This window comes from Passer domesticus, chromosome 11, assembly GCF_036417665.1.
Source record: "Passer domesticus isolate bPasDom1 chromosome 11, bPasDom1.hap1, whole genome shotgun sequence".
In the NCBI taxonomy this organism is placed as follows: Eukaryota; Metazoa; Chordata; class Aves; order Passeriformes; family Passeridae; genus Passer; species Passer domesticus.
Window position 1 is genome coordinate 3686577 of NC_087484.1, and position 25857 is coordinate 3712433.

General features: G+C 42.3%; 1 protein-coding gene across 4 annotated transcripts in view; it reads right to left on the reverse strand.

Annotated features, from left to right (window-relative positions):
- MECOM (MDS1 and EVI1 complex locus) overlaps nt 1-25857 on the reverse strand; it is a 309823-nt gene that overhangs the window by 176589 nt on the left and 107377 nt on the right. For all 4 annotated transcript variants that reach the window (XM_064385195.1, XM_064385193.1, XM_064385194.1 and 1 more), the window contains exon 2: nt 3055-3404. In XM_064385195.1, the coding sequence (XP_064241265.1) occupies nt 3055-3404 (350 nt within the window). The remainder of the gene's footprint in view (nt 1-3054; nt 3405-25857) is intronic.

The window sequence follows — 25857 nt, forward strand, 5'->3', positions numbered from 1 at the left end:
TAGCAGGGCATGAACCACGATGAAATCACTAAATTTGTGCTCCCTTGCTTTTGTTTAAAAAAAATTACTGCCATCCCTTAAAAGCTTGTTTTCTTTGTTGATTAAGCAGCAGTCAATTTTCCCTTTTCAAACAAGCACCGAGCAACAGCCTCCCGACCCCCTCGGATATTCGGGCTGCTGGCAAATACTAAAACCCCCGTGACAAACTGCAAAAAAGCTCGACCTTTCCCCTTGTCCGGTGACCCCCTGTTCGATTTGTACTCCAGCTAACCAATACCTGATTAGATAATGCTCAACTCCAGCCCCACAAAATGAGATAAAATTCAAATTTATGGCTTTTCATTTAAACTGATCTACAGCACTCTAATCATGACCCAAGCGCGACTATATCACAACAAATTCTTTTTGTCCCAGAGTGTGTTTTATGGCTGAAGTGTATAAATGGACACAATGGACATTGTTTTCTTGGGCTTGCTCTGACAGAACTGTGTGTTGATCCCATAGGGAGTCTTGCTATAGGGGAATGTAGGAACAGGCTCCATGAAATTCCTCAGCCTGATGCAGAAAAATTTTCTTTATCATCAACTGCCTGGCTGCAGAATTCAACAGCAGCAGCAGTTGCCTCAGCTTCCACTTCTCTTCCAGGCTAATCCCAGTATCAACTCAGATGTATATCAGCCACAAAAACTGAAAGTCTGAAGTATCCCACAGCTGGAAACATCCAAAACTATGACAAGCTTTTGCAAAGGAAAAATATGTCTTTTTCAAAAATGTAGCTACAGTCCAAATCCGTGTGTAATTGTAAACTCTTCTCTCCAAGGTGAATGTAGGGTTTTCGGTTAAAATTTTATAGTGTAAGATTTTAGACTATCTAGCAATACTAAACAGCTGCAAAAACGGAGCAAATTTTTCATAACAAAATGGATAATATGTGCAACATCAGAAAAAGGCTGAGGAAGATGTCTGTCTTTCCATACAAAACTGTTTTAATGTTTGTTTTCCTCAAAACACCTTTGAAAGCTAAACACCATTGTACATTCATATCCAAAGCACAAGCCCCAGGAAGTGGTGGATTCCCGAGGGGTGTGATGATGAGCATCTGGGGTGGAATGAGCATCACTGAAGTTCTCTCCAGCACTACCAGATTCCCCCACATCCCTCCTCTAGCCCCAGCCATCACTCTGAGACATTTTACTCACTGTGTAAACTCTGCTAACCAGAATTTCTTTGTCTCTCTTCAACTACAGTAAACGTATTTAACCCACTTGTTGGAAAAAATATTCAGTTTCAAGTTCCTCTAAGCACCACAGAATACTTATGCGTGAGTGACCAAATGGCAGAGGGACTTGACTGTTGATTTTGTGTGATTTTGCTCCAATACTTTTCAATAGCTTGCCCCAGCTGTCCCAAATAAAAATCACTATTCAAATGGCACGAGTCCTGCAGCTTGAAAGGGATTCAGGCTGCCAGCTGGGCTTCCAGCACTATCAAGATATTAATTTCTTGTCTGAATGTCACAGACCCCAAAATCTGAAATATTCCAAGCAGGAAAACCAGTCTCTAATATTGTAGCATATTGCCAGCATCTAAGGGCGTGAAAAGCTAGATGGGTTTCCCTCAGTCTTAGTGGGATTAACCTGCCCTACAGCACTTGAGTGTCCAATCTAAAATACCCTAATTTTGGAAAAATGTTAAACCTGCAAGTACAGCCATGTATCAACAGTTTTGCTTTAATTTCTGTTATCAATATTTGAGCTTAATTGTGGTGTGGTTAAAGGTCAAATTTTATGGTTTCCTGGTGCCTTTTCCAAATGATAAAGATTTCTCACTAGCAATTATATTGCATCACAGTCTGTTAACGCAGTAGAGTTCTGCCAAGTCTATGATTTCTCCTGACACTATTCTGTCACATTGTCACAGGTCTCACAAGAGTTTAAACAGCTGGATGGAAAGTTTGTAATGAACTCCCTGAGTGTTTATGGATAGTTAAGAGCAACTCAAGCTTCCATTTTCCACCATATCTGCAAGGCTCTGCTCCACAACGAAGCTCCATTTTTCCTGGGAAAATGAACTCCCATCTCTCCAGAGGTCAGGCGTGCCCCTGGAGAGCCACACAAACCCTGCATGGCTCCCCTTATCAGAAACCAAAGGAAACGTACAGATGGAACGCAGAGATTGTGCTCTGTTCCTACAGCACATTGTTGAAACCATGAATAAAACCATGCAGGAACATTTGTTACATCATAACACAACACAGCACCACTTGATGTCTGAATCCCTGACCTGACCGTGGACCAGGAGCTCATGGCAGATCCTCAGCGATACCACAGTGAGTAAAATGCTGTCCCTGAAGGCAGGGAAAGCAGGATCCAGCACCTGTACTCACAAAGGAGTCCATGAGCTCCTTCAGGGAAAGGATTTCCCAAAGCATCAGCAGAAGTAACACGAACCACACCATTCCCATGTGCACTGGGTATGGCACTAGCATCCAAACCTACTTCACCAAATGAGTGGCAGAATTCCCATTAAGTAAAATGGATCAACCCCCCAGCTTTTGAAGCATCCTAGTAACACAAAGTTGTTCAATAGCATGTTTAGCTATACATCACTAAATTTAAGGGCTATTTTAATCATTGTTGACAGAAAGTGGCAATTCACAACCCTGAAAACAGCACCCAGTTTCATTTCAAACTTATAATGCAGTGATTTTGCAAATCCCTTGCCCAGAGACAAAATGCAGGACTATCCAAGACCTGATTTAAAATGGTATAGAAATGTTCCAACAACATTTTTTCCTCACTTTCCTCAAAAAGAGCATCACCTACCAATATCCACCTAGATTTCATGCATGAAGAGCAATATTAATTTTTGACTTTTTTCTTTTTCAATTTACACTCGTCTCCATCCAGAAAACACCAAAATACCAGGAAGCAGTTTGTGCACGTAAATATGGTTTGGCTGCTGCAGGATAAGATTCAAATTCTGCAAATATTTCTGTGTTTATAGAGAGACACACAAGAACTCAACAGACCAAAAGAATGTACAACATCTTACCTCCCAGCCGTAACTAGGATCTTTCAGGTGTGGCCGCTGCTCTCCTACAAAAGGGCCAAATTTTTCCCCTGCTTCAATCTTCCTTTTGGTCCATATCCCTAATCCTGCTCCAGGAATGTTGGATTCTCTCAGCTCAAACTCTGAAGGAATGGGAATGTCATCAGGAATGTATATTGGAGCCTTGTAAGGAGAGCTCTCCTTGGGTGTGAAAGCTTCGCTGGAGGTGGCTGGAGAAGGCGGCTCTTGGATGCTGATGGATGTTGGACACTGGACATTTGCAGCCTCTCCATCAGCTTCTGGCACTTCCCCCAAGGGAAGTTCTGGAAAGCTCTCATACAAACATTCATCACCTGGAAAAGAAAGACAAACGGTAGGATTTGAAACACCCTGACAGGTTTTGCACATGAAACCCTTTCAGCCTGCACATGGAGTGGAAGGGACAGTTTGGGAGACGTCACCAACCACTAATCCTGCAGCACAGCCTCACCCTGGATGGAGCTGAGCCTTTTCTCTAGCGTAGGCCTGGGAGTAACACAGTGTTTCTGAATATTCCTGACATCAAAAGTGGTTTGCATCACTGAGCACAGGCGAGGGAATTGCACACAGATGTACAGGCAGGCACACCCCATTGTCCAGTCGGCTCTGGGTACAGCACTGCACCCCGCACATGCTTTGAAATTACAACTGAAAGCCAGCATTACATGTTACAACTGAAATCTAAGAGAAGTGAAAAGCAGGAAAGCTTCACTGGTCTTGCAGAGAGACAGACTGAACCTAAAGTAGTCAAAATTAAGTTTGATGGCCTCCAATTAGTCTTCGGAGAAAGGATCCAGCCTACCACAGAACTCTTGGCAAGAGCTTCAGCTGATGTAAATCAGTGTCTTACCATTGACCTCCAAGAAATGCAATGGTCTAAAATAAGTTCAGGATCCAAACAGCACCTTATAGAGAACATGAACCTTCTCCTCTTACAGTTGCAAAAAAAAAGCTGGGGCAGATCCAAAACACATTAAAAAAAAACTACCTTCATCTCTGGGGCTTAGCCAGCAAACAAAAAAAAAAAAAGAAAAAAGAAAAACTCACTATTTTTGACAGCCTAAAATGTAAGACTGATTATAAATTCCTTTTAGTCAGAAACTCAGAGTCACTTCAGCAGGGGCTTTAGCTACACCAGCAATACAGTGCTTAACTCAACTCTACATGTAAAGGGGTCAAAACAGCAAAACTAGCCAAAAAAGCCTTCTTTACTGTTTATATTCATTTAACATATTCATGTTCTTGGAGTTTTATATACACCAGAACTCATTCCACTTAATTCAAACCTAAATAGAAGGTGAGACTACTGTTCTCCAAGGACTGAAACTAAGAGATCAGGTATTTAAAACCTGAGCTTGAGAATATTTGCATAACATGGTTGGCCCAGAAATGAAAGTGTTACACTGGGCTTGGCTTTCAGAATGACTCTGTTTCAGTGAAGAAACAGGAAACTTTAAAATGTTCTTTCAATTTCTTGCTCATTTAAGAAACTATCCATGGTAGATTAGCACCGTATGCCTTTTCCACTGCAAACTGGTCATAGCCCATTGTCTCTCACATCTTTGTTACGGTTTTATATCTGTACTTTCATGCTTCTGGTACTGCCTAAGACAAACACTGGGACATAACAAATCATTGGAATAGATTGCTCCCATCACAGGACTGGCAAACTGGATTCTTCATCTGTGAGCAATTTATTCACAGCCATGAACTGTTTTTCTTTCTTTTATGTGGCACTGGCTATGACCTCATACATGTCACAGGAAAGTTCAGCTACCCGTCCCCTCTGCCTCCGGTTTGGCAGACTCTGCCTGCCCTTTAACAATTGAACCCAATATTGATCAGTTGGTCACTTTCCTAATACCTGGCATTCTGAGAAGTAGAAAATCTTGACTGACTCCACCATTTAGCCAAGAAGGACACAGAGAGGGGTTTCCCATTGCTTGTGCTTCAGAAATCCTACCTGTCAGAGCTGACTTTGGTAATGATGCTCGAGGGCTCATGAAAGAACTGGTGCAGAGAGCTTGCTCTCATGAGCCCATGCCATACCTTCCTACCACTTATCTGGGACTCCAAAGGACAGGAAAGAGGGCATGAAAAGGATAGAGACACAGCTCTACCTGGATGCCACCCCTCACCCTGCCCTGCACTGAGACAACCCCTTCAGCAGCCACCTCTGTACACCATGGCCCTGCTGCTACCCCCAGACACAGCTGTGCTCCAGCATCGTGGGACAGGTGACAGAGGTCCATCCACACCTCCTGAGCATCCCCCAAAACTTGCACATGCTCCTTGACTTTGCAGGCAGGCAGCAATGCTGCACCCAGCCTGGGCAGGCGTGCTCCCGTTCAGATGTCCTCCCCCAACTGTTTAGATTGCAGTCCTGCCTAAAAGACTTCAGCTGTTTTTGAAACGGGTAAAAAAAGAAAGCCTAACCCATGTATACACATGGGGTGCAGGAAGAGAAATCACACAAGGAAAGTGATCTGGATGATGATAAGCACATGGCTCACTTGAAGGGGGGCGCCAGGGGTAAAAACTTCAGGCATCTAAATCCCACTGATTTTCCATGACAGCTGGGTGCCTGACACTCAAACTCCTCAAAAAGCCCGTCTCACACAGTCACTGCTGTTGTCCCTGTCCTGCCAAGCAGAATCCCATAAAACCAAGGCACTCTGTGTCCCACAGTCAACTCTCCTGCACAAAATAACAGAGTATCTCAGCCAAATAATTGAAGTCACAGCAAGCAGGGACCTGCCCTGTGCCTGTCCCCAAGGGCCACCTTCCCTCAGCTCCACTTGCCAGCAATGCCTGCCCACAAGCCAGCACAAGCTGAGCCTTAAACATTCAGCAAGCACAGCTTTACAGATGTTTCATCTTCCCCAGGGACAGTCCAGTTTAATTTCTCTCTCTCAGACTCAAAGGCCTCAGTTATACTTATCTCAGTCATTCTGGCTACGCTCGTTTTTTAGCCATATAGGGTCAAACCTGCAGCTGATAAATTGGCCTCTGAAAGCCTGGCAGGAAGACAAGTCCGTTTGCTGGGTCTATTGTGCCTCCTTTGATTTCCAGCAGCCACACCCGATGTCGTCGTTAAACATGGGCTTTCAGCTTGAAAGCTCTGGAAAATATAATACTCCTCTATGCCCCAAAGCTCTAAGTGTGGGTAAAATGGATTACTGAAATGGTCCTTTGCCTGAAACAGCAATGTATTCTAGCAAAAAAATATATATTTTTAAGCCTCAGAATAGACACAGAGTTGAATTATGACTGAGCAAGAGATGTGAAGACCATTAAGACATATTTGTGATATTAATGATAGAAGCAGCTCTATTAAAATCAATGTACATGAACTAAGGTTCTGGTCCTAGTTTGCAAAGGTTGTAACACTATTTTTCTTAAAATTTACACCCAAGTGGATCAGAGGGACTTCCAGCAAAACCATAGGATATTGACTGGTAGAAAACCTTTGTAAGGTTAGAATTAGACACAGGGACTGTGCTGATAAGCATCATTTTCACAGTGAACCGCAAATTGTTCACACAGATAGCCCTCCAGTTTTGAAATTCAAGATGGCTTCTTTAAACCTCAATAATTATCCCCACCATAAATGGGATGAAATAAAAAATGAGGCCCCTGATAAGGGAACAGATGAGATTAGGTTATGTGGAAGCTTAGATATTAGTCTCCATTAAATTCTTCACCACTATTTTACAACAAAAACATGAGCAAGCTTCAAAGGAAACCCAGGAGTAAAGGTTAATTGCTACTAAAAGGCCAGGGTGGACACCTGCATTTGCACTTTTGTCACAACCTTGCCCACCAGCAGGAAAGAGCCCACGTGGCTGGGGATGTGCCTGATGAGGAGGGAGAGCGACGTGCCAAAGCTGCTGCTGCAGCTCCAGGGCCTGGGGTCGTTCCAAGACTGAGAGGCCTTCTGTGCATGGCTGGGAGGAGGAGAGGACTTCCTTCCACTAGGATGCTTCTTAGTTCAGCCCAGTTTTCCTCTCCAAGAGCAATTAGGTAAGAGGCACTGATGATGGAGGCAGAGGTTGAGCACAGCCCAGTGCTGCTGTCAGAGGCCCCATGCTCAGCAGGGCTGTGCCTGCTGCAGCTGAAATGCCACACCATGGCCCCTCACAGTGAGCAGACATGCTGGCCTGGTGCCCTTTTCTGTGGTTCAGAGCAGCCTTAAGCTCAAAGTTCTTACAAAGTCTTCCAGGGATCAAATCTGCACCCAGATCTCCATGGCCAAAGCCAGGCGTAGCAAACAAACATATTCATAGGGAATTCTGTTCTTCCTTTCCTTGGGTTATTTGTGCCTAAGGAGATGCATTGCCAAGTGACTACTGATTGTAAACACGCCAGCATATAAATGCAGTTCACTGCACTTGGTTTCATACATGTGGCCACCAGTGATTTAATCATAAACTGGATTACTCTGGAGGAAAGAGGCAAGCTGAAAGCAAAGGCATCTAGACAGCCTAATTCAGAATGCCATCACCTTCTGAGCAGGATAAAGCAAGAGCTGAGATAAATGCCAGAGTGGCTCTTTGCAATGAGAAGAGCCACACAGGTTCATGCCTGCAGCTTCTCAAAGGTGAGATGACCTCTAGTCCCAAAGATTAGACACCATGAGGACACAACTCTGTTTGATGGCAGAATTCCATCACATGTCAGGAACTTTGAGCTCCCCTAGCTGTATAGACCATGCCTTGTACAAGCCTTCAGCAAGGCTGCATTAATGAAGGGTTGGGGATGGTAGGATGAGGTGATTTAACCCCTTCTCATACAGGAGGTGAGGGTGGACCTGAGTGTACCACAAACTCCTGAATCGGATCCTTGAAAGAGACCAGTGAACATTTATATTTGTTTGACCTAGTATCACCATTCAGTGCAGAGGAAATCAGCCTGGAGTATTTGCAGGGATATCTGAAAAGGAGACAGGCATTTCCTGTTGCATACAAATGGACACCTTTATCTGAATTTGTTTGAACAAGTATTAAAGAAAAAAAAAAAACCTGTTACAGGCAGAGACTGATTGATTACAAAATATATTCACATCAGTCTAGAACACAGGAGGTCAAGAAAAGCAGAAAATTAAGAGAAGAAAGACCATTAGCTTCAGAAGGAGATCTTAGCCAGTGGTGAACAAAATGGGAGCCATCTGACTGTCCACAGGAGGCAGGCACAGCTCAGAGGGGGCCAGAGGAGGCGTAAAGAAGGATCCTTAGCTTTAGAAACATTTAGAGATTGGGTTACTATCTCCAGGTACAGGAAGGACTCCAGCCAAGGGCTACATTACTCTACTTGAACACTTTATCAGTCAATATACCCGCAACTGGTTTGTGCCGCTCCCTTTTCACAGAACTGTTCTGTGGAGCTGGACCTATTGATGGTTATTTATTATTATTTGTATTGTAACACAGTCTAATACCCCCAGGCAGGACCCCATTGTGAAAAGCATTGGGCAGACCTAATCAAGTGAGATTAGATTCTAACCAGACTAGAGCTAGTAACTCCCAGTTAGGTAGAAATCATAAAACATGGGAGAGAAACACTCTTTTACAAATGGCAAATTCCATTGTACAACAAAAGAGATTACAAGCACGTTTAGAGATAAACACAGCACTTGAAGCTGTTCTGAATCATTACTTCAATTACCAAGGAAAAATACTTTCACAACCATTAGTCTTCAAACACATGGGGATTTTACATATTTGTATTACTTGACCCTAACACAAGCATGAGAAAACCAAAGCTGTCCAAAACTCACTCAAAAGGTCCAACCCCAAAAACCACGCTCATGCAATGAGAGCAAATGGGGGACCAAAAATATATTTTTTTTTCAAAGCACCCGTGTGGTGGCCCCAAAGGCCAGATTCTGATTTCTCTTACACAACTGCTAAATCTAAAATAATTACTTTAGACTTCCACCAAGAAATAAAAGAGATCAGCGTCTGTCCTGGAGTTAACCAAAATTACTCAAATTTCTTCAGATTGACACTAATGTAACAAAATGAGAGGGAAATGTGGTGCCCAGATTTCAGCCTTCCCTTCATGCTCGTGACACTGCTGATCACAGAGGGCATTCTCCCAGCAAAGCTTCCACACCTCAGCCTGGAGCCACAGCGAGCAAACCCTTCTGCGTGCTGGCAGAAGAGGGAGTTGTAGGAAAAGCTGCACAGACAAAGGCAGGAGAAAAAGGCAGCTCCAGGCAGCCTGAACACGGCTTTGGGGCTGAACTACATAAATCACCAGCTCCTCATGCTGCTGCACTGTGGGCAGCAGTGTCTGCATGAAATGCAAAAGGAGCTCAGCCAGAGTCACCTCTGGAGCACCCCGTGCCAAGAACACTGGGTGGCTTCAGTCTGTGCCTTGTGGCAAGGTGCACATCAGTAAGAACAGAGCAGATAATTCACATTAAAAACCCTCTTCATGTGGGAAGAAGCTTTCGCTTCTCAAATCATAGAGTCTGCAGAAAACAACCCTGAAACAAGAGGCTCATACTGGCAGCAGAAGGGATCTCCTGATGAGCACCAACCACTCAGGAGAAATCTGTCCACAGGCAAGTGAGAAAAGGAGCAGAACACGCTCTGGAGCATCAGGTCTTTAAGAGAGGACAATTTCAGCATTGCCAAGTGTTGGTACTAGACCAGCAGAGTTATAATATAGTAACTGTGCAGGGACCTGCCTGTGGTCTCTGGCAATTCTCACCATCAGCCCCTACAATAACTAGTAGCGTTTGGTGCTCTGCCTAGTGTCATTCATGTCTAATTGAGCAACACAGTCAAAAGCATCTGATGGGGACCAGACGTTGGCTTTTAATTAGGGTCCAGCACTGAGAGACTTTGGGTCAAATTCTACTTTCATTTGTACAGGAGCTGCTCTCCTTCATGTGGGGTGGAAGTTGCACCTGCATAACTGAAAAGTAAAATTTCGCTGTTGGTTTTCCTGTGCACTTTTCCATATAAATTACTGTACCACATGCGGCAACAAAGGTTTATAAATGTTGCTTGGCACGCAGTGAATTTATTTACAAGTTAAGTCTAATTTTTATTTATAGTTCCAGTACAATCATCTCTGGTAGAAATATTTATGTTATCTGTACTTCTGGTCTGTTAGAGCCTACTGCAATCATAAACACGGCTGAAAAATTATTCGCAGTTAGCAGGGTTTAAACTACCCATTATATCACTAGCTAGTGCCAATAAACTTTGGTGCTGGTTGATAAAGTTTCCTCAATGGAATAAATATATATTTGACTTTCAAAACCTTTCCTGGGTTACACAGAGTGGGGGGTAAGAGAAGAGGGAAATGCCAGCTGTAGGATTTGATATACTGAGAGCAGGATCTGCAGCTAGCAAGGAGTCTGGAGAGATCCACAGGGGCTGGGAGGCAGCCTAAAGCATGCTGAAACTCTAATAGCTTAAATTTGTATCTTGGTAAGATATTTCAACTTAGGGGAGCTGCAGCAGCTAACACTCACTAATGCCCTTCATGACTCTCTATATAGAAGAGACCCAAGGGAAGAAAAAAAAAATCTGTCTTGAAATTTTTAGCCCTGAGTACTGGTCACTGCTAAGGGAGGAAAAATGGATTAGGGGAGCCAGCTTTTGTTCATTGTTTGATTGCCGTAATGGTAAACATGACATATATTCTCACACTGACATGGCACAAGAAGCCAACCAGCTCAGGACAAAACTAAGGACAAGAAGGTTAAATGTGAATTAGTGAGACCAGCCACTTATACACAGAAAATACTGATTAGGAACAAAATGTAACTAAATCTGCATCAGCTGGGGTAAAACAGAAACAGTAATGCACTTTAACAGTCCCTGCCACAGTGAAAAACTATTGCTGTAAAAGAACATTTTTAGATCAAAACAATTACTTAAATCTACAGTATTATAATCAACACAAATGAAACTTTATCTCAATGTAATAAATCAGTGTAACTGAACTTCTTTTCACTCATTAGTAGACCTTTACTGTTTTAAACTGAGATGTGTCACAAAGTAGCACTGGAAATCACATGCCTCTTTCCAGCAGAAAGCAGTAATAAAAGATGACTATTCTACCAAATTATAATGAAGACAGATAACAGAGTGAATTATAAAACAAAGGTTATAGATAGAGACTGAGCCTTGTAGAGGTAATGACTTTTAATTGGATTGAGTTTATCATATTTTCAGAGGTACAGCACAACCAGAAGAAAGGATTAGAATTATTTCCACATTTCATTATTTGGCATAATGAGAAAACAGAGGGAGGTCCACATCCCTGATGTGTTTGGTAAGCCACAGGAGATGTTGAACATGTCAGTATCTGGTAGAGCTCGGTCCTGAGACACAAATGCATTTGCTCCTTTATAATGCGGCAAAGTGTAATCACTTGAAAAAAATAAAAAAGGAAAGGGGGGGAAAAAAGCCAGGTCATGAAGTTTTGTTTCAAAAGCACATTATGAATAAAAAGGAATTTAACCCTTTCCTGCCAGCAGGCACTTCAGCACTAGCCTGCAAACACCCACCCATCTGCTTTGAGGAGCTGAGCAATTCCCACTCTAAGCACCAAGAGCTTAAAAGAATGAAACAGAGGCAGCTCAGTGACCACATCATCTCTCTCACACCACCAGGGCAAAAACAACTTGGGGAAGACACTGGGGAGGGGACCTGCCCTGCCTGAATCCCAAAGGGACTGCACTCCACCTGGGAAGAGTAGGGAACAGAGACCAGTGGGGAGAAGGCAGCCCAGAATCTCTTCAGTTGGAAGGGATCATCCTGCAAGGAACATCAATTCCAACCCCCAGCCTTATACAGGGCATTCCCAAAATGCTGGGCATAAAAGAGCAAGATCTGAGAGATTATCAGAGCAGGATGTAGCTGCTCCTGAGCTATGCCCAAGTATTCCAGGGAGGGATGGACTTTTGGGGAGCTGCTTTTGGAAAACAGAGCTGCTGTAGAGCAGAGTTTCGCACCAGCAGCCAGACAGCTTTTTAATTATGCAATTACAGTGAAAGAGCATTAATTATACTCGAGTGACACTGTGATACACTGTAGTTAAGTCCTTGAAGCACTAACAGAAGTACTCATAACAAATACACTAATCAGGAAAAGTATCGGGTAATTAATCCTACAATACTGTCCACTTCAAAAGCTCAAGGTCTGGCAAGACTGGCTTCCAGCATTTGTTTCCGAGGAGATACAAGGCCACAATTTTTCCTGCAAGCGACTCCTCAGCAGAAGGTCACCCAGTAACATGCAGGATGTACTTAGCTGATTGGAAAATCATGAATCTCAAGAGCAACTTTACATCGTGTCAGGTGTATTCTGCAGCATTCTGAGGCATCAGTATATGTTTATATTCACTATGTTTTTACTTTTTACAAAAAAACATTTGGTACAGTTTTATTTCATCACATGTGCATACACATTTATTCCTGTATGACAGAGCTGTTTGGGTGGGATTACTACAAAACTTGAATGAATATTTTTTCCATTTGTCTCCATGAAACCCAGGGTCTTGGCTGGCACATTTTGACAAGTTTTACTCATTGATATTTCATTCAAAAAAACTACACCTTTTCAGAGTGCAACAATCTTTGTTTCATTTTTGTCCAGACAAAAAAAAAAAAAAAAAAAAGCATTCAGAACTAGATTTATCTACATTATCTCCACCACTAGCCTGTTTCAGACCCTGCTCAGTCCTCAAAGCAATTCTACATTCTTTTCTGACATAATTCTACCCGTGCCAACCACATATTCTAAATAAACACTAATTAGCTTTTAATCTCAACAAAATATTCATGGTTGATAAAATATATTTGTGTTTCCTGCCCCATTTCAGAAGGCTGGTCTGTCCCAAAGAACAGGATTTATCTTAATGCCAGTGGGACTTTTGTCTGAGTTTACCAATACGTTCATCTCAGTGGTGATGCAGATAAGGTTTGCCCATGGAACTGACACCATTTACTGCAGGAACCCAAGCACAACTGGAAAGCTGCTTGCTGCCCTGCAGCAAGCCCCAAATTCCATGGTAGGATGACTTTAAACAAGGATGGAGGCAAAAGGAAACTACACCCATTAAGTACAGCTAAATTCTCATTTACCTTTCTGAGATAGTTTATTTTTCTAGCAAGCGTGGCATACATGAGTGCAAGGACCTACAAGAATCTGTAGCAATTATTTTTCTTGGCCTTTGTATAAGAGGACAAGGGGAAACACCAGGGTTTTGCAGCCAAGACATCTACACAGAGATAAAATGGGGGCCCAGCTCCTTCATCATCACAGGCTTCATGTGCTTCAGCTCAGCTTGAGATATTGCACTGTCTCAGTGCCAGTGGCCACAGCTCCCTCCCTGTGCCCTGTCTGCATCCTCTGCTGCTGCAACATGCTTGCAAAACAGAAGTTAGCTTTCCCCTGAAAATCCTTCATTTCCTCTCCACTCTTCCCCCGCCTCATTTCTTTCCCTTCCTTTTCTCAGAGATGTTTCATTTTCTTTCCCATGTTATTACCAAAAAATCGTGAAAAAGGAAAACATTCAGAGAAGTTAAAGAAAAAAAATTCCAAGCCCCAAATACTAGAGGTCTGAGTTTTGCTGAGCAATCAGTAGACTCATTTTTTAAAGAAAAAGTGTTTGCAGAAATCTGGCAAATCCAGGACGTTGTCACCACTTTCCTATAAAATTGTTCCTCATGTAATTTGGAAACTCCTCCAAGGGTGTTTGTCTGGCTGCACTTTTACCTAACACGTCTCTGAAGGGTGAGTTCTCTGTAGTTCAGTACTTGGAGGTTTTTAACACTACCTAAGAGCTTTCCACTCTTGCCTCTCTCCCATGCTGGTGGTCCACAGCCGGTGCTGGGAAGTGCCTGTTCTCTCTTCAACACATTTTCCACCTCAGCCAAAAGCCCTTTGCTACTCCTCTTACTTGGACACAAGCAACACCTCACTCTGTTCATCCCTTTCCCCTTTTCTTTGGAGGAAAATGAGCAAAATGGATTACATCCATCTGCATTGCTGAACTCACAGGGGAAACTTCTTCTGGAGCTCTCAAGGACCAAGGGACTGCCCATGGCTCTTGTTTGCAGAGCTCCATGCAAGCCAAAGCTCCACAGACACAGAAGCCACTGGGGAGTTTTTGGCTTGCAAAGCCCAGAGTTTTCCAAGCCCAGCTAGCCAGAAAAAGATCAAGAAGATATTTCAGCACATGCAGGACTAACAGGAAAGACCCCCTGGGCTCTCTGCTCCCCAGTCCATCAAACCACAGGGTTTTTGCTTATACTGGGAGCGGGTAGCTCTGACACTGCACACTCAGTTGCTTTTGCAAACATATCCAGTAACAAATTCCCCCATTCCCTCTTGGGTTTCCCATTTCTTCCACGGGATCATATTATCTCATTTGCCTCAGATGAGCTCCATGGTGAACAGCTCATCTCTCCCCAGTGCTTTGAAGATGCAAAGCAGGACAGTATGGAAATGCCAAGTGTTCCCGTAGCACCAGCAGCCTGTTGGAGGGAGGGAGGAGTGACAGTCCTTATTCTGATCACATCCCCCCTCCAAAATCAACAGTGACACCAGTGTGAAACCAGAACGAGACCCCCACTGTGAAACAGTTAACATCAGTTAGATCTATTTTGATTTTTTTAAAAAAGGGGGAAAAAAAAAAGAGTGGGACTACAGTTTATTTTTCATGGCTTCCTGGTCAAAGCCTCAAATGTTTTGTAGATATTTATTAATATATATTAACTGTAAAGAAAGTTAACTGCTAATGTAATTTATTCCCTTCTTTGTTCCATACACCTTGTATTGCTTTCTCTGAAGCTGTTGATCTTGGAGACTCAGAGGGGTCCTGGGGAGCTGCTAACAGAGAGCAATAAATCAGCACTCTGAAAGCTTCTGGTTCATCCCAATAACTTGGAAGAAAATTTGAAAAATAATCCTTTTTTTTCCCCCTTTTTCAAACTGGCAATCTTCACAAGCTCTATTGTTTTCTTGTGCAGGCTGATATATGACAGCTTAAATAAATACATAGTTCTTAATGGAGTAAATTCAGCCTTCATGTAATTGGATGCCATGCCATTAGAGACCTTGGCCCAGGCAGTGCTCTCCATCCCCAAGGATCTCACAAGGCTCAAACTAACAGGAGGTTGTTATATACTTGATTTCTACCTATTATGTCACTGTGGACTAATCCTCTGTTATAAAGAGTACTTAACTTTATATCTATTTATGTTTACGGACATGGATTTAAGTACTGTTTATAATGACAAGGATGTATATATACAACATGTATATGTAATATAATATATATATAAACACAGAGACACATCCTAAATCATAGAAGTGGTGGAGTACTTGAGCAAAAATGGCTTGAGAAGCTGAGGGTTTTTTATGGCAGGAAAATAATGTGGCTTTTCCTGAAATTGTTCTGAAAGTGACTTGAATTCCTTCTGTCCAAATTAGAGCCAAAAATGCTCAGAAATTTTCAGGCTAGACCATTACACTTCACAAAGCCATAAGTGGTCATACAAGAGATACCCCTCCCTGCAGCACCGGTGGCTCTACCAGGAAAGAGAGCTGCAGTGGTGCAATTTGCTGCCCACAGAAGACACTTCCAGAGCAAGGAAGTGGAAGGAACAAATTTCATTTCAATGTTTTCCCTGGAAAGCTCATTAGAAACTCAAGTCAAATAAAAGTTGCCATTCCTGTAGAGCACTTTGCACAGCAACATCAAACTGGTATTCAGCTGACTTTCTCCACGCTCTGGTGAACCTCAGTTCCACAAGTTTGGTAGGGCCATGAATAACTCCAAGAACATCAGAGGAAAAAAATCCAGGCGTTGCCATGAGAAGGTGCTGAAAGAGCTCTCAGAGCACATCCATGTCTCTATCTCACCAACCACAGCTGTGGAGGTGAACAGAACCAAGCACAGTCACAAAACAAATCAATGGCATGTTTGGAAAATAAGCAATTTATCTGGACTTGCTATTCCTTGGTCTCTCCTCACAGAGCTTCAGTTGATGTACAGACCACAACAGACATAGGAAAAGCTGGAGATGAACAAATTGAGCCTTCCAAGGGCTCTAAAGCAAAGACTGAAATGTGGTGAGCTTTGCACAAAAAGCCCATGTTGGGTATGGAGAGAAATTGCATTGTAGTGAGGGCTACAGGTTGTGGAAAGCTCAGTTGGACGATGGGAAATTCAGGGCCAAGCACCAGGAGGAGCCTGGTTTTGGGATTCCTTCCCAAGGAACTCTGCTCAGAGCTGGCTGTTCCCCACCTCACCCCTCATCATCCCACTTTTCCCATTGAAACCAACACTGCTCCCCAAAATCAGTGAAAGCACCAGAATCTCACTTGTACACCAAGCCTGTGGGAGCACAACCAATAGCCCAAAGCTTGAGCAATACTTCCAAAAATAAAAAGAATCTATACCAAGTTCTGCAGGGACTGAAAGGAGCTTTGGTCTCTTAGAAAGTGCCTGCAGAAAGGACATCTCCAGAGCTGAGACCACCAGAGATGCTGCCCAGTTCCCAGACTGGGCTGACAGACTCCCGCCAGGCTGGAGACCCCATTTCCATCCCCTGCTGCTCACCAGGACTTCATCTCAGGATTAATCTTGTGTTGTCTCACCAGAGGCCAAAACCCCAACACTTATTCGCTCAGAGGGAATTTTGCAGGAGGAAAAGGGCTCAGCGTGCTTTTTGTCCAGGTATTTTAGGTGAGAGGGATAGACCAAATAAATATCATTTGCTGCTTAAAGTGAAAATCCCAGCAACTACTTTGAACGGGAGCATTTGGTAGTTGACACATCTACGGATGTTTTAAATCATAAGGGCATCCACTCCATTTTAGTTTTAATGTGTTTGTGTGCGAAGTTCTTTGTCATTCCAGCCCACCTGTCTCAGGGCACAGAAATCAAAAACAGGAGTAACTCTCAAATTTCACCTCAATTTAATCCATCACAGAAAGCAGACTGGTTTTGCACTGTATTTAAAATAAAAAAAAACACACCAGGACATTTAAACAAAGTGACACAGATCATCAGCAGATCAACTGAAAATGACAGCTCAATCAAACAAATGTATGTTGAGAATTTCCACAGGGCAGCTCTAGCTGCAGCCAAACCAAATTTGTTTAGTATACATAAGTTAGCTGCTTAGAAACATTCAGTATGCTGCTAGCCAGATGATGACTTTCCCAGATAAACATGTATTTAACCAAATATCCCCCCACCATGGAAGTGCTGGCAGAGTTTTGATGGATTCTAGTCTCTTAAAAATCTGATTTTCCTCTGGTGGCAGGCTGGTACCAAATCCACCCACACAGCCCTTAACTAAAAATAACTAAACACTGCTTTAAAATAAATGTTATAACCACCAAAAGGTAGGCAAAACTTAATAATCCTCATGGAGTGCTTCTGGCTGCCAATAAATTCACAAAGTGGCATGAGGATTAAATACAAATTACAAACTTGGGAAGCACCAGAGAAAACTGCACATCCTGTGTCATAGATCAAGTATACAGAGGGGAGGGGATTTGTCTGATTCCTCTTTTAGAGCAAGGTATTCCTCTTGAAATCAATGAAAAGTCTCCTATTGATTCCAGAAATGGCACATAAATCTCTTACTGAGGAAATATATTGATAAGAGCTCCCCTCTGTGATTTTGCCCTGCTTTAGAGCAGATTTCTATGGTGTCATTTAAGAATAGTCAAAAAAGTAATTCTGAAGATGAGAAAGTAATTTGGCAAATTTAGTTTAAATGTCATTAAAATATACAAGAAGTTTCATCCAGACTCAGATGCTCGAGCAAAAGAGGTTTCAGTTCAGACAGCAGCAGAGCTCTGGGCAAAAATCAAGGCACTGGATTTCAGCCATCCTAGAAAGATTTTGTCCATAGCTACTGAAATTAGTGGCCAAAAGCCCATCTGTTGTGAAATAGCCAGATTTTATTCAGGGTGAGAATTTTAGGGACCAGCGGTGCACTTGCTGTTCACCCACACACACACACACATGTGTTTAAGGGGTGACTGTCCAACTTCATAACTCCAAAATGAATAAGGGACAGAGAATGGCTAACACAATGATTTGTGATACAAATTATCATTTTGGTGAAAATCTATATTTAAACATTTTAGGGGTTTTTTTTTCGACTTTTGATTTCTTAAAATAAATGACTCAAAAATAAAAGCTACTAGGCAACACATATCCGCTCTTCAAAGTTCTGTCAAACAAAAGAGTGCCTATAAAGCACATATTCTGATGGACATCTGCTTGCTATTTAATAGCCACAAAGAGAGTATTTACAAAAAAATACAAATGCTACAAATTAGGAGGCCTGTGATGCTGGAGCATCCCAAGGAGTGGTGTTTACACAATGATCAGAGGGACGTGGGATGGCAATGGAGAGAATAGATGCTTACAGATATGTCACTGCTTATTTCCTGGGGGAAATAAATGCACCAAAAGGTCATTGTAAGTGATGTAACCACCCTAAATAACTAGTACCCAGCCTGAAGGTTGCCTGAGAAAGCCAATCAGCCACTGTGTGCCAGCAACAAAAGATGTATCATTGAAGGCTCTCATTGCAGAAGAGGAGACCAAGGTGCCCCTGTTGGAATGCAGAAACCCCAGTGTCCCATTCCCATCATTTGTGTCAGAGGTCCACAGACCCCATGAGATGAATAGAATGAAGTTTAAAGCATCAGATGGGACTGGGAGAGAAAGAAAATTCCTGAACTACCCACAGGAGTTTGCTGTACACAAAAATGCTCACTGTTGAATACTGTAGGATTTCCTTTAAAAGTATCTGTTTGGGAGGAGTTTAACTCATGAGTTTTGAGTGCATAATTGTGCTTTTGCCAAAATTTGCACATTGACATATTGCTAGAGAAGAGAACCATGGGAAAGCAAGGATGAAGGATGACAAAACTCAAAGTATTAACCCCCAGAAGGATTCCTGCTGCATATTGGTTTTTTTTTCAAATGCTGTTTCTCAAAGTGCAAAAGAGCCACCTGATGATACAGTACAGAAACCACAGAGCTCAAGGTTAATATTATTTTGAGTGGTACAAGATTATTTTTAATCTTTTCCCCTTCTGCTGCCCCTGAACATAACACAAAACAAGGTGAAGTTGTCCATGCAACTGGAAAACAAACAAGATGCAAACTCTGAAATTAACACTTGGAAGAGAAGTAACTGTAAAAATAAATAGAAAATGGAGTTTTGACAAATTAACCTGATCTACCCAGAAGAGCAACAAACAAAAAAACCCCAAACACAAAATTAAACACTCCCCAAAACTCTTCCAAAACAGCAACAGAAAATTGTATATTTTCTTTAATTTTAGCAGTATGGCTGCTTTCAAATTTTATGATCCAAACCAGCTCAGATGAAATCCATCAAACTCTAAATATTACCAGCCTCTTTTTCTCTAATCTCAACAAGCAATACATAAAATACAATTCCAGACTATTTGAGCTCTTGTTTGCACTCCACTGACACACATCAAGAAGGGTGGTGCAGATTATTGTTGGTAGCAGGGAAACCAAATATCCGACCATAAAATCTTCATGCCTATCAACAAGAGGTTTGTCACTTAAACCTAACTTTTATTCATGTAAGTAAAGCCATTACTGGCTCTCTAAGGTGCAGAGCACCCACCCTGCACATGGCAGGAATCCAGAAATCCACACAGCTGCCTCAAAGTGCACAACCAAACCAGCAAACCTTTTGTTGTTTTCCCAGATAACTAGGAACCATCAGTAGCATTCACAGCCCTGATTCAGGACTAGTTTAACCCAGTCCAGATAGACCTGAATCAGCTCACAGTGTGTATTGAGAAGCTGAATACAAATAAAGGTGATTGTAGAAGTTAATGTAGATAAGAGCTAGAAGCAAGAAACTGAGCTTCATAACCATGACCAACTACAGAAATCAAAGCACAGGATGCATGATGGTTTCCACTGCATTCCTCAGCCTCAGAGATCTGCCAATATTTTGCACGTAAGCACACGGACCTTCAAAAGAGCCGGGTTTGTCCCAAGAAAGTACAAAACAATCACTACAAAGGCAAGCAATGAAAAATCCTCCTCCTGAAAAAACACGCTGTAAAAATGAAGTATAAATCATAAAACCCAAATGAAAACAACCACTCCCCCACCCCAAAATCGCCCAAATAATGGGATGAGGAAGTTTTCTCTGATGAGATTAAATACTGCAAAGCTCTTTCCAAGTCCAGTAACAAGTTACTTCAGAAGCAGTGGCAGAAAGCAACACAACACTGAGCAATGCAGGGCAACACAGAGGCAAAGTAAGGATTGATCCAGAGCCCTGGGACAAAAGCTTTGCCTTCCCTCAAAATGCATGGAAAAGGCTTCTCACAAGCGTGCCACCTTGCCTAACTCCACTCTCAGGGGTTTGTGCTCAGGTCAGTGGAAGAAAAATGAAGCTAACAAATGTTTTTGAAAACGCCAGTTCTTGAAAGCAAACTTATTACGCTGAGGCCTGAGCACCATCAAGCACAAAACTCTGGCATCACAGCTTGAGACAAAATGCCAGACCTTCACACAAAGCACCTCTCTAAGATTATTTCCCCAACTCAGCAGAGAATACAGAGAAATAGGTCATATATCACAGGAGCAAAGCAATGCCATGCTCAGCAATGAAATTCCTTGGGACAAAGGGTCTCTACATTTATTCTACCCCAACATCTCTCAACATATCTCAATCTCACAGGAGGCCAGCTCCCTACCCCTCAGCCTGCCACGTCCAGCCTGGGATGCAAAAAGTCTGGAAGGAACAGAAATGAGAGGGAAGATGTTAAAATTAGTCTTTGCTGCCTTTTGCCTTGTTTTCATCTTTTACAGTGTTCCTTTTCAAGGACGCGAAATCCAAAAATATGGGGAGATTGCTATGATTTTTTACAAAAGGGGTTACAAACATGGACACCAGCCCAGGAAGTCCATACTTCTTATTATACACCCACAAAAAGCAGTGGCCTCGTGGTGACCTGCTCCACCAGGACACTGGGACACCAGCGTGGAATTTGGAGTCACCTTTCACACAGCTCTCTCAGTGTGGAGTCCTCACTCCATCACTCCCATGGAGAAGGTGCTCCTCCTTTTTACTCTCTTCTCACTAGAAAGCTCATTTCTGGCCTCAGAATATTCATGGACACTTTATTGCCCATTTGTACTTGTTCCAGCACTGTCCTTTAGCTTAAATGATTTGCTAGGAGTGTTTGTCACCTTCAGTATCAGACATAACCTCTATCAGCCTTCATTTTCCTCTGCTGCACAAGCCAAGCTTTTTAGCCTATTCTTGTATTCAATTATCAATCATCAGCTGTTCAATTAGAGACTGTGCAAGTCTAAGACCCAGGAGCCTCAGGAAGAGAAATATCCCAGCCACTGTGACAGAGACAACACCAACTTGTGTCAGGAGCAAGTATACAATGAATCCATAATCAGGAGAGAAAGCAGGGGCAAGAGGAGAATTGAAAGCAGCATCTCCCCTTTCAGTGGGTTAATGTGACTTCTTCTCCCTTTGCTGCAGAAATCACATCCAGGACAAGTTGCTTTCAGGAAGCAATTACAGGGAAGCAGCAGTGCAGAAGATGGATCTGTTTCTCAACTCTCCCACATGTCACTTATCAGGAAGGAGCTGGTCATGGGGATCACAACTTCAAATCTAAATATTTCCAAAGGAGGACATCCCTAGATGTGAATATTATCTACTGGCCACACAGGATCTGCAGTTATACAAACCACTTGGAAGAGTTTTATGGACCAATCCAAAAAACATCAATTAAATTCTGATCTGTCTACTGTTGAAGGCAAACCACTGATTGATTACACAGGGCAAGATGTCATCTGTGCTCTCTGTTGCACTATTACCAGGCTCTGTCATACAAATTTCTTGTGTCCCATGGATGTGGAGGACAAGTATGGGCAAAAGCTGTAAAATGCAAATGTAGGAGCCTGACCTAATGTTTTCAATATTTTTATTAAACCTAAATGTCTTTGAAAATTAATCATAACTGAAGATATTCTCAGCAATATTTCTTTGAGTTCTGAATGCAGGTAACTCCATCATATAAACATCTATCTGTGTGTCTCAGGGCAGAGAGGAACCTTTCATTACAAAGGCCTTTCTTGGAAGAAACTTGATCTTGCTAATATTAAAAAAGCTATTTTAGAATATAGCTCCCTTCCATAAAAAGTCTCCAGTGATTTATTTTCATTCCAGTATGGGGACAAAAAAAAAAAACCCAAACTATGAAACCTAAGGAAGCTTCTGTACAAAATAAGTAACATCTTACAGTGAGCTGCAATGATGCATTTATTCAAGTCAAGATAAATATGCCCTAAAGAAGCAAAAGTTCCTTTCAATTAAAACATTTACCAGTATCATTTTATTTGTTGGAAGTGTACAGATGAGAATCTGCAGCAGGTGCACATGACTATTTCTAACACACACTAAGAATGGGCAAAGCCATTTTAACTCCTTGCTGTATTCCCTGTGTCTTTGCTTCCCTTTGGCAGAGGAGGAGTTTGTGCCTACCCACACCCCCCTCAGAGGGCAGATCCAAGCCTTTTCTACTAATAGATGCTGAGGTTAACACGAAGCAATTCAAAGCTTCTCATTAATTACTGCTAATTGTCATGGCAATCTCCTTTCCCCCGTTTTGCATCACGAGCAAATGATTTTTTTTCATTGCAGAAGAGGTAAGAGGAGAGATGCTTGGGAAAACATAATTAGCTCCGCTAATTAGTGTGATCTGATTTGAATATTTCTATTTGCTTTTGTAATTTAAAAAAAAAAAAAGGCAGCTCAATGAAGTCATCTCCACATTCTAAATATTCAGTTCATAAATAAAGATAACTAGGTTGCAAATCTGTTTCTCCATTTAAAAAAAAAAAAAGCCACCTCTGATGGCAGAACATCCCCAGGGCAATGCTGTCCACAAACCAAGAGGGAAGAGTTCCCTCTCCCAGTGGGAAAGCTGAGAGGACACTGCCATGAAAAACCTCTACAACCCAAAGTTACTTTAAAGCACTAATAACCTAAAATTAGATTTTTTTTTTTTTAATGAAGAAGTTGTGTCTGCTCCTTTTGCCTTTCATCAGCAATTAGGTCAATTTGCATTGGCACCTCTGGGTCACATCATTGCTGTTCCCCTGCCAGTGGTGGATTCAGAGCAGCACAGGGCAACTTTTAGGGAGGGTGAAGGACTTCTGCAGAATCTGTTCTAGAGCTGTGTCAGAGCTAGTTTTACCAACTTTAATTCCAAGCTGCTCAGGAGTTCCTTAAACCCCTTAACCCCTCAAAATTTGGAGATTTGAATAGATTAACTGAATAGGTTTATCTCCATTGAATTCTTCTGGGATGAACAATGAGTTTTCCTCTCGATGAGAAAAGTGAGTGAAACATTCCTGTGTACATAGAGCATGCCACGGTAGTGATTTCCTTAAAGCTTTGGATTTGGCTGAAAAATCCAAGCACTGAAACACCTACTACAATTTCTGTGAGTATTGTGAACAAAGAGGATTCTCAGAGCTGTTGAAGAAGTATAAATAAAAACACATTCCTTTATCCAACATCCCAGCTACTGAGGGGCTGCTGTGCAACCAGAAGAGGCCAAGCACATTGTTTTACACCACCAAGGCTCACAAGCCCATGGTGTTAGATTTGCACAAACTGGGTGAATAAAAACAGGTACTGATTTATTCAACCCGTTTCTGTTTCACATAATAGCCTGAGCAGATTATGATATTCTCTTACATGCTCCCAAATCCAAATACGCTTCTGGATATTTTTAAAGTCACGACTGACTGGAAATATTTGTGATTTTAGCTGTTTTGTTTAGCAATGAGCAGTCAGAGCTTGCCTCTACCCCCCTGACCCAATGAGCCCCCAAACATTTCCAGCCCAGGCTCATGCAGATGTGAAATTAATGTTCACCTTCTGCTGGTAACCCTTACCAGCAAAATAATAAATTCAGTTAATAACGGAAAAGAGTATTCATGGTGCTTTCTTGACAGTGCTCATTCACCTCTGCACTTGTTATGGTAAAACAGAGTATTTGACACTGCTCACTTTTGGCAAGGCTCCACCATTCAGACAGTGCTGCAGCCACAGGCTGGAACAGATCCTGGGCAGTAAAAAAAAATTTTTAAAAAAAGCCAACCAACATCAAATTGTAAAACACAAATGTTTTCCTGATGGAGCAGGGGTTTTCTAGGAGGCTGCAGCCCATCTCCAGGTAGGCTCCCATGCCCTGGAGGTGGTGTTTCTGTACAATAGCTGTGGCCACTGCACAGAAACACCTTCCCTGCACAGGGTGAAAGCCTTCAGCTGTTCTTCCAAGCAGGACACAATATGGAACATGACTGAGGAGTTTTCTCCATAAACAAACCAAACCTCTTTCCTTACATAGCTGCCTTTCTTCTCCCAAGACCCTCTAAAAGCTTGGAGTCTCCCTGAATCTATTAGAAATCTTTCCTGGAGAGAGGAACCAGACATTGTAAATGAACCTTGACTTAGAAGCCCCCTTGTACCTGCAAATATCCCACAGATTCCAGAGGCATTTTATACCCTGCCTATTTACCTGTCATGCTAGCTCTCACCCTATGATTCATTTATTTTTAATGCTTTCAGCAGTTTTTAACTGATACTTTTCTAGGTGTTAGGGTATCCCCCCTGTAGTACTTTTGGATTTGCTTGCAGAACTAATACACTGTGGAAACATACAGAGAATATTGTTAAGATGCTTTGAGAAAACTTTTTAAAAGAAAGCTGTCCCCATTACCTGCAGACACAGAGCCACATGTAAAGGACTAATAAATAACTCAGACCAGGCTCCCAAATAAGCCTGGTGAGCACAGGAGGAGGCCAAGTCCTGACCCAGGCCATCCAGAGGGGACTTGGACCATCACCCTCCACACAGGGCAAACAGAGTCCCTCACAGTGTGGTCTGGATGATTTTTAAAATTGGTGTAAAATTGGTGCTTTGGGTGTACATGGCAAGTAAGGGGGATGAAGACTCACTATTGCCCACACTCTGTTTGGTCCAGCCCTGCTTTCCACAACCAGGGATCCCACCAGGTTCCAGCAGAAAGAATTGTTCTCCAGTTGGTCCTTTCTCTGCTTCTATCTCCAGAAAAACCCTGACACTAGAAGAGCTTGTTCTTGAGCTTCACAGGATTTTTCATGCTCCACAAAAATAAATCTTTTTGAACAGTAAAGATCTACCAGGAAAAAGAGAAATCCCCAAACAGAAAGCTACTGGAGCTTAGCCTCACCTCAATTCAGATCTGACAATATTGTAGCCACTCTGCAGGGCTCATTCTGGCACAGTAGTGCCAAAATATTTCCCAAAGTCCCAGGCAACTCCATAATTGCCTCTGGGCTGTGCATTGCCAGGCTGGCTCCATCAGCACTCTTCTGGGCAGCTGGCATGAAGTGGGCTTGCCTCTCTCCACAACAGCTGCCACCACACTTTCTGGTTCTCCTTTTGGTAATTCAGTATTAAGGCCAAGAACCCCATCTAAGAAAACATTGAAAATATGACTCAATATTCAAACACCTGCACATTCTTAATTATCCGAGCGGCTCCTTCCATCAAAAATATTCATTATTTGCTGCATTTCTTAAATAACGGGGAAAGTAACTGCTGCATTTCCCAATAATGTATGCCCACAACTCTATTTTCCCTATCTGCTATGCTTGCCTAAGACTGGTCATTTGTTACCTGCTAGTTCCAA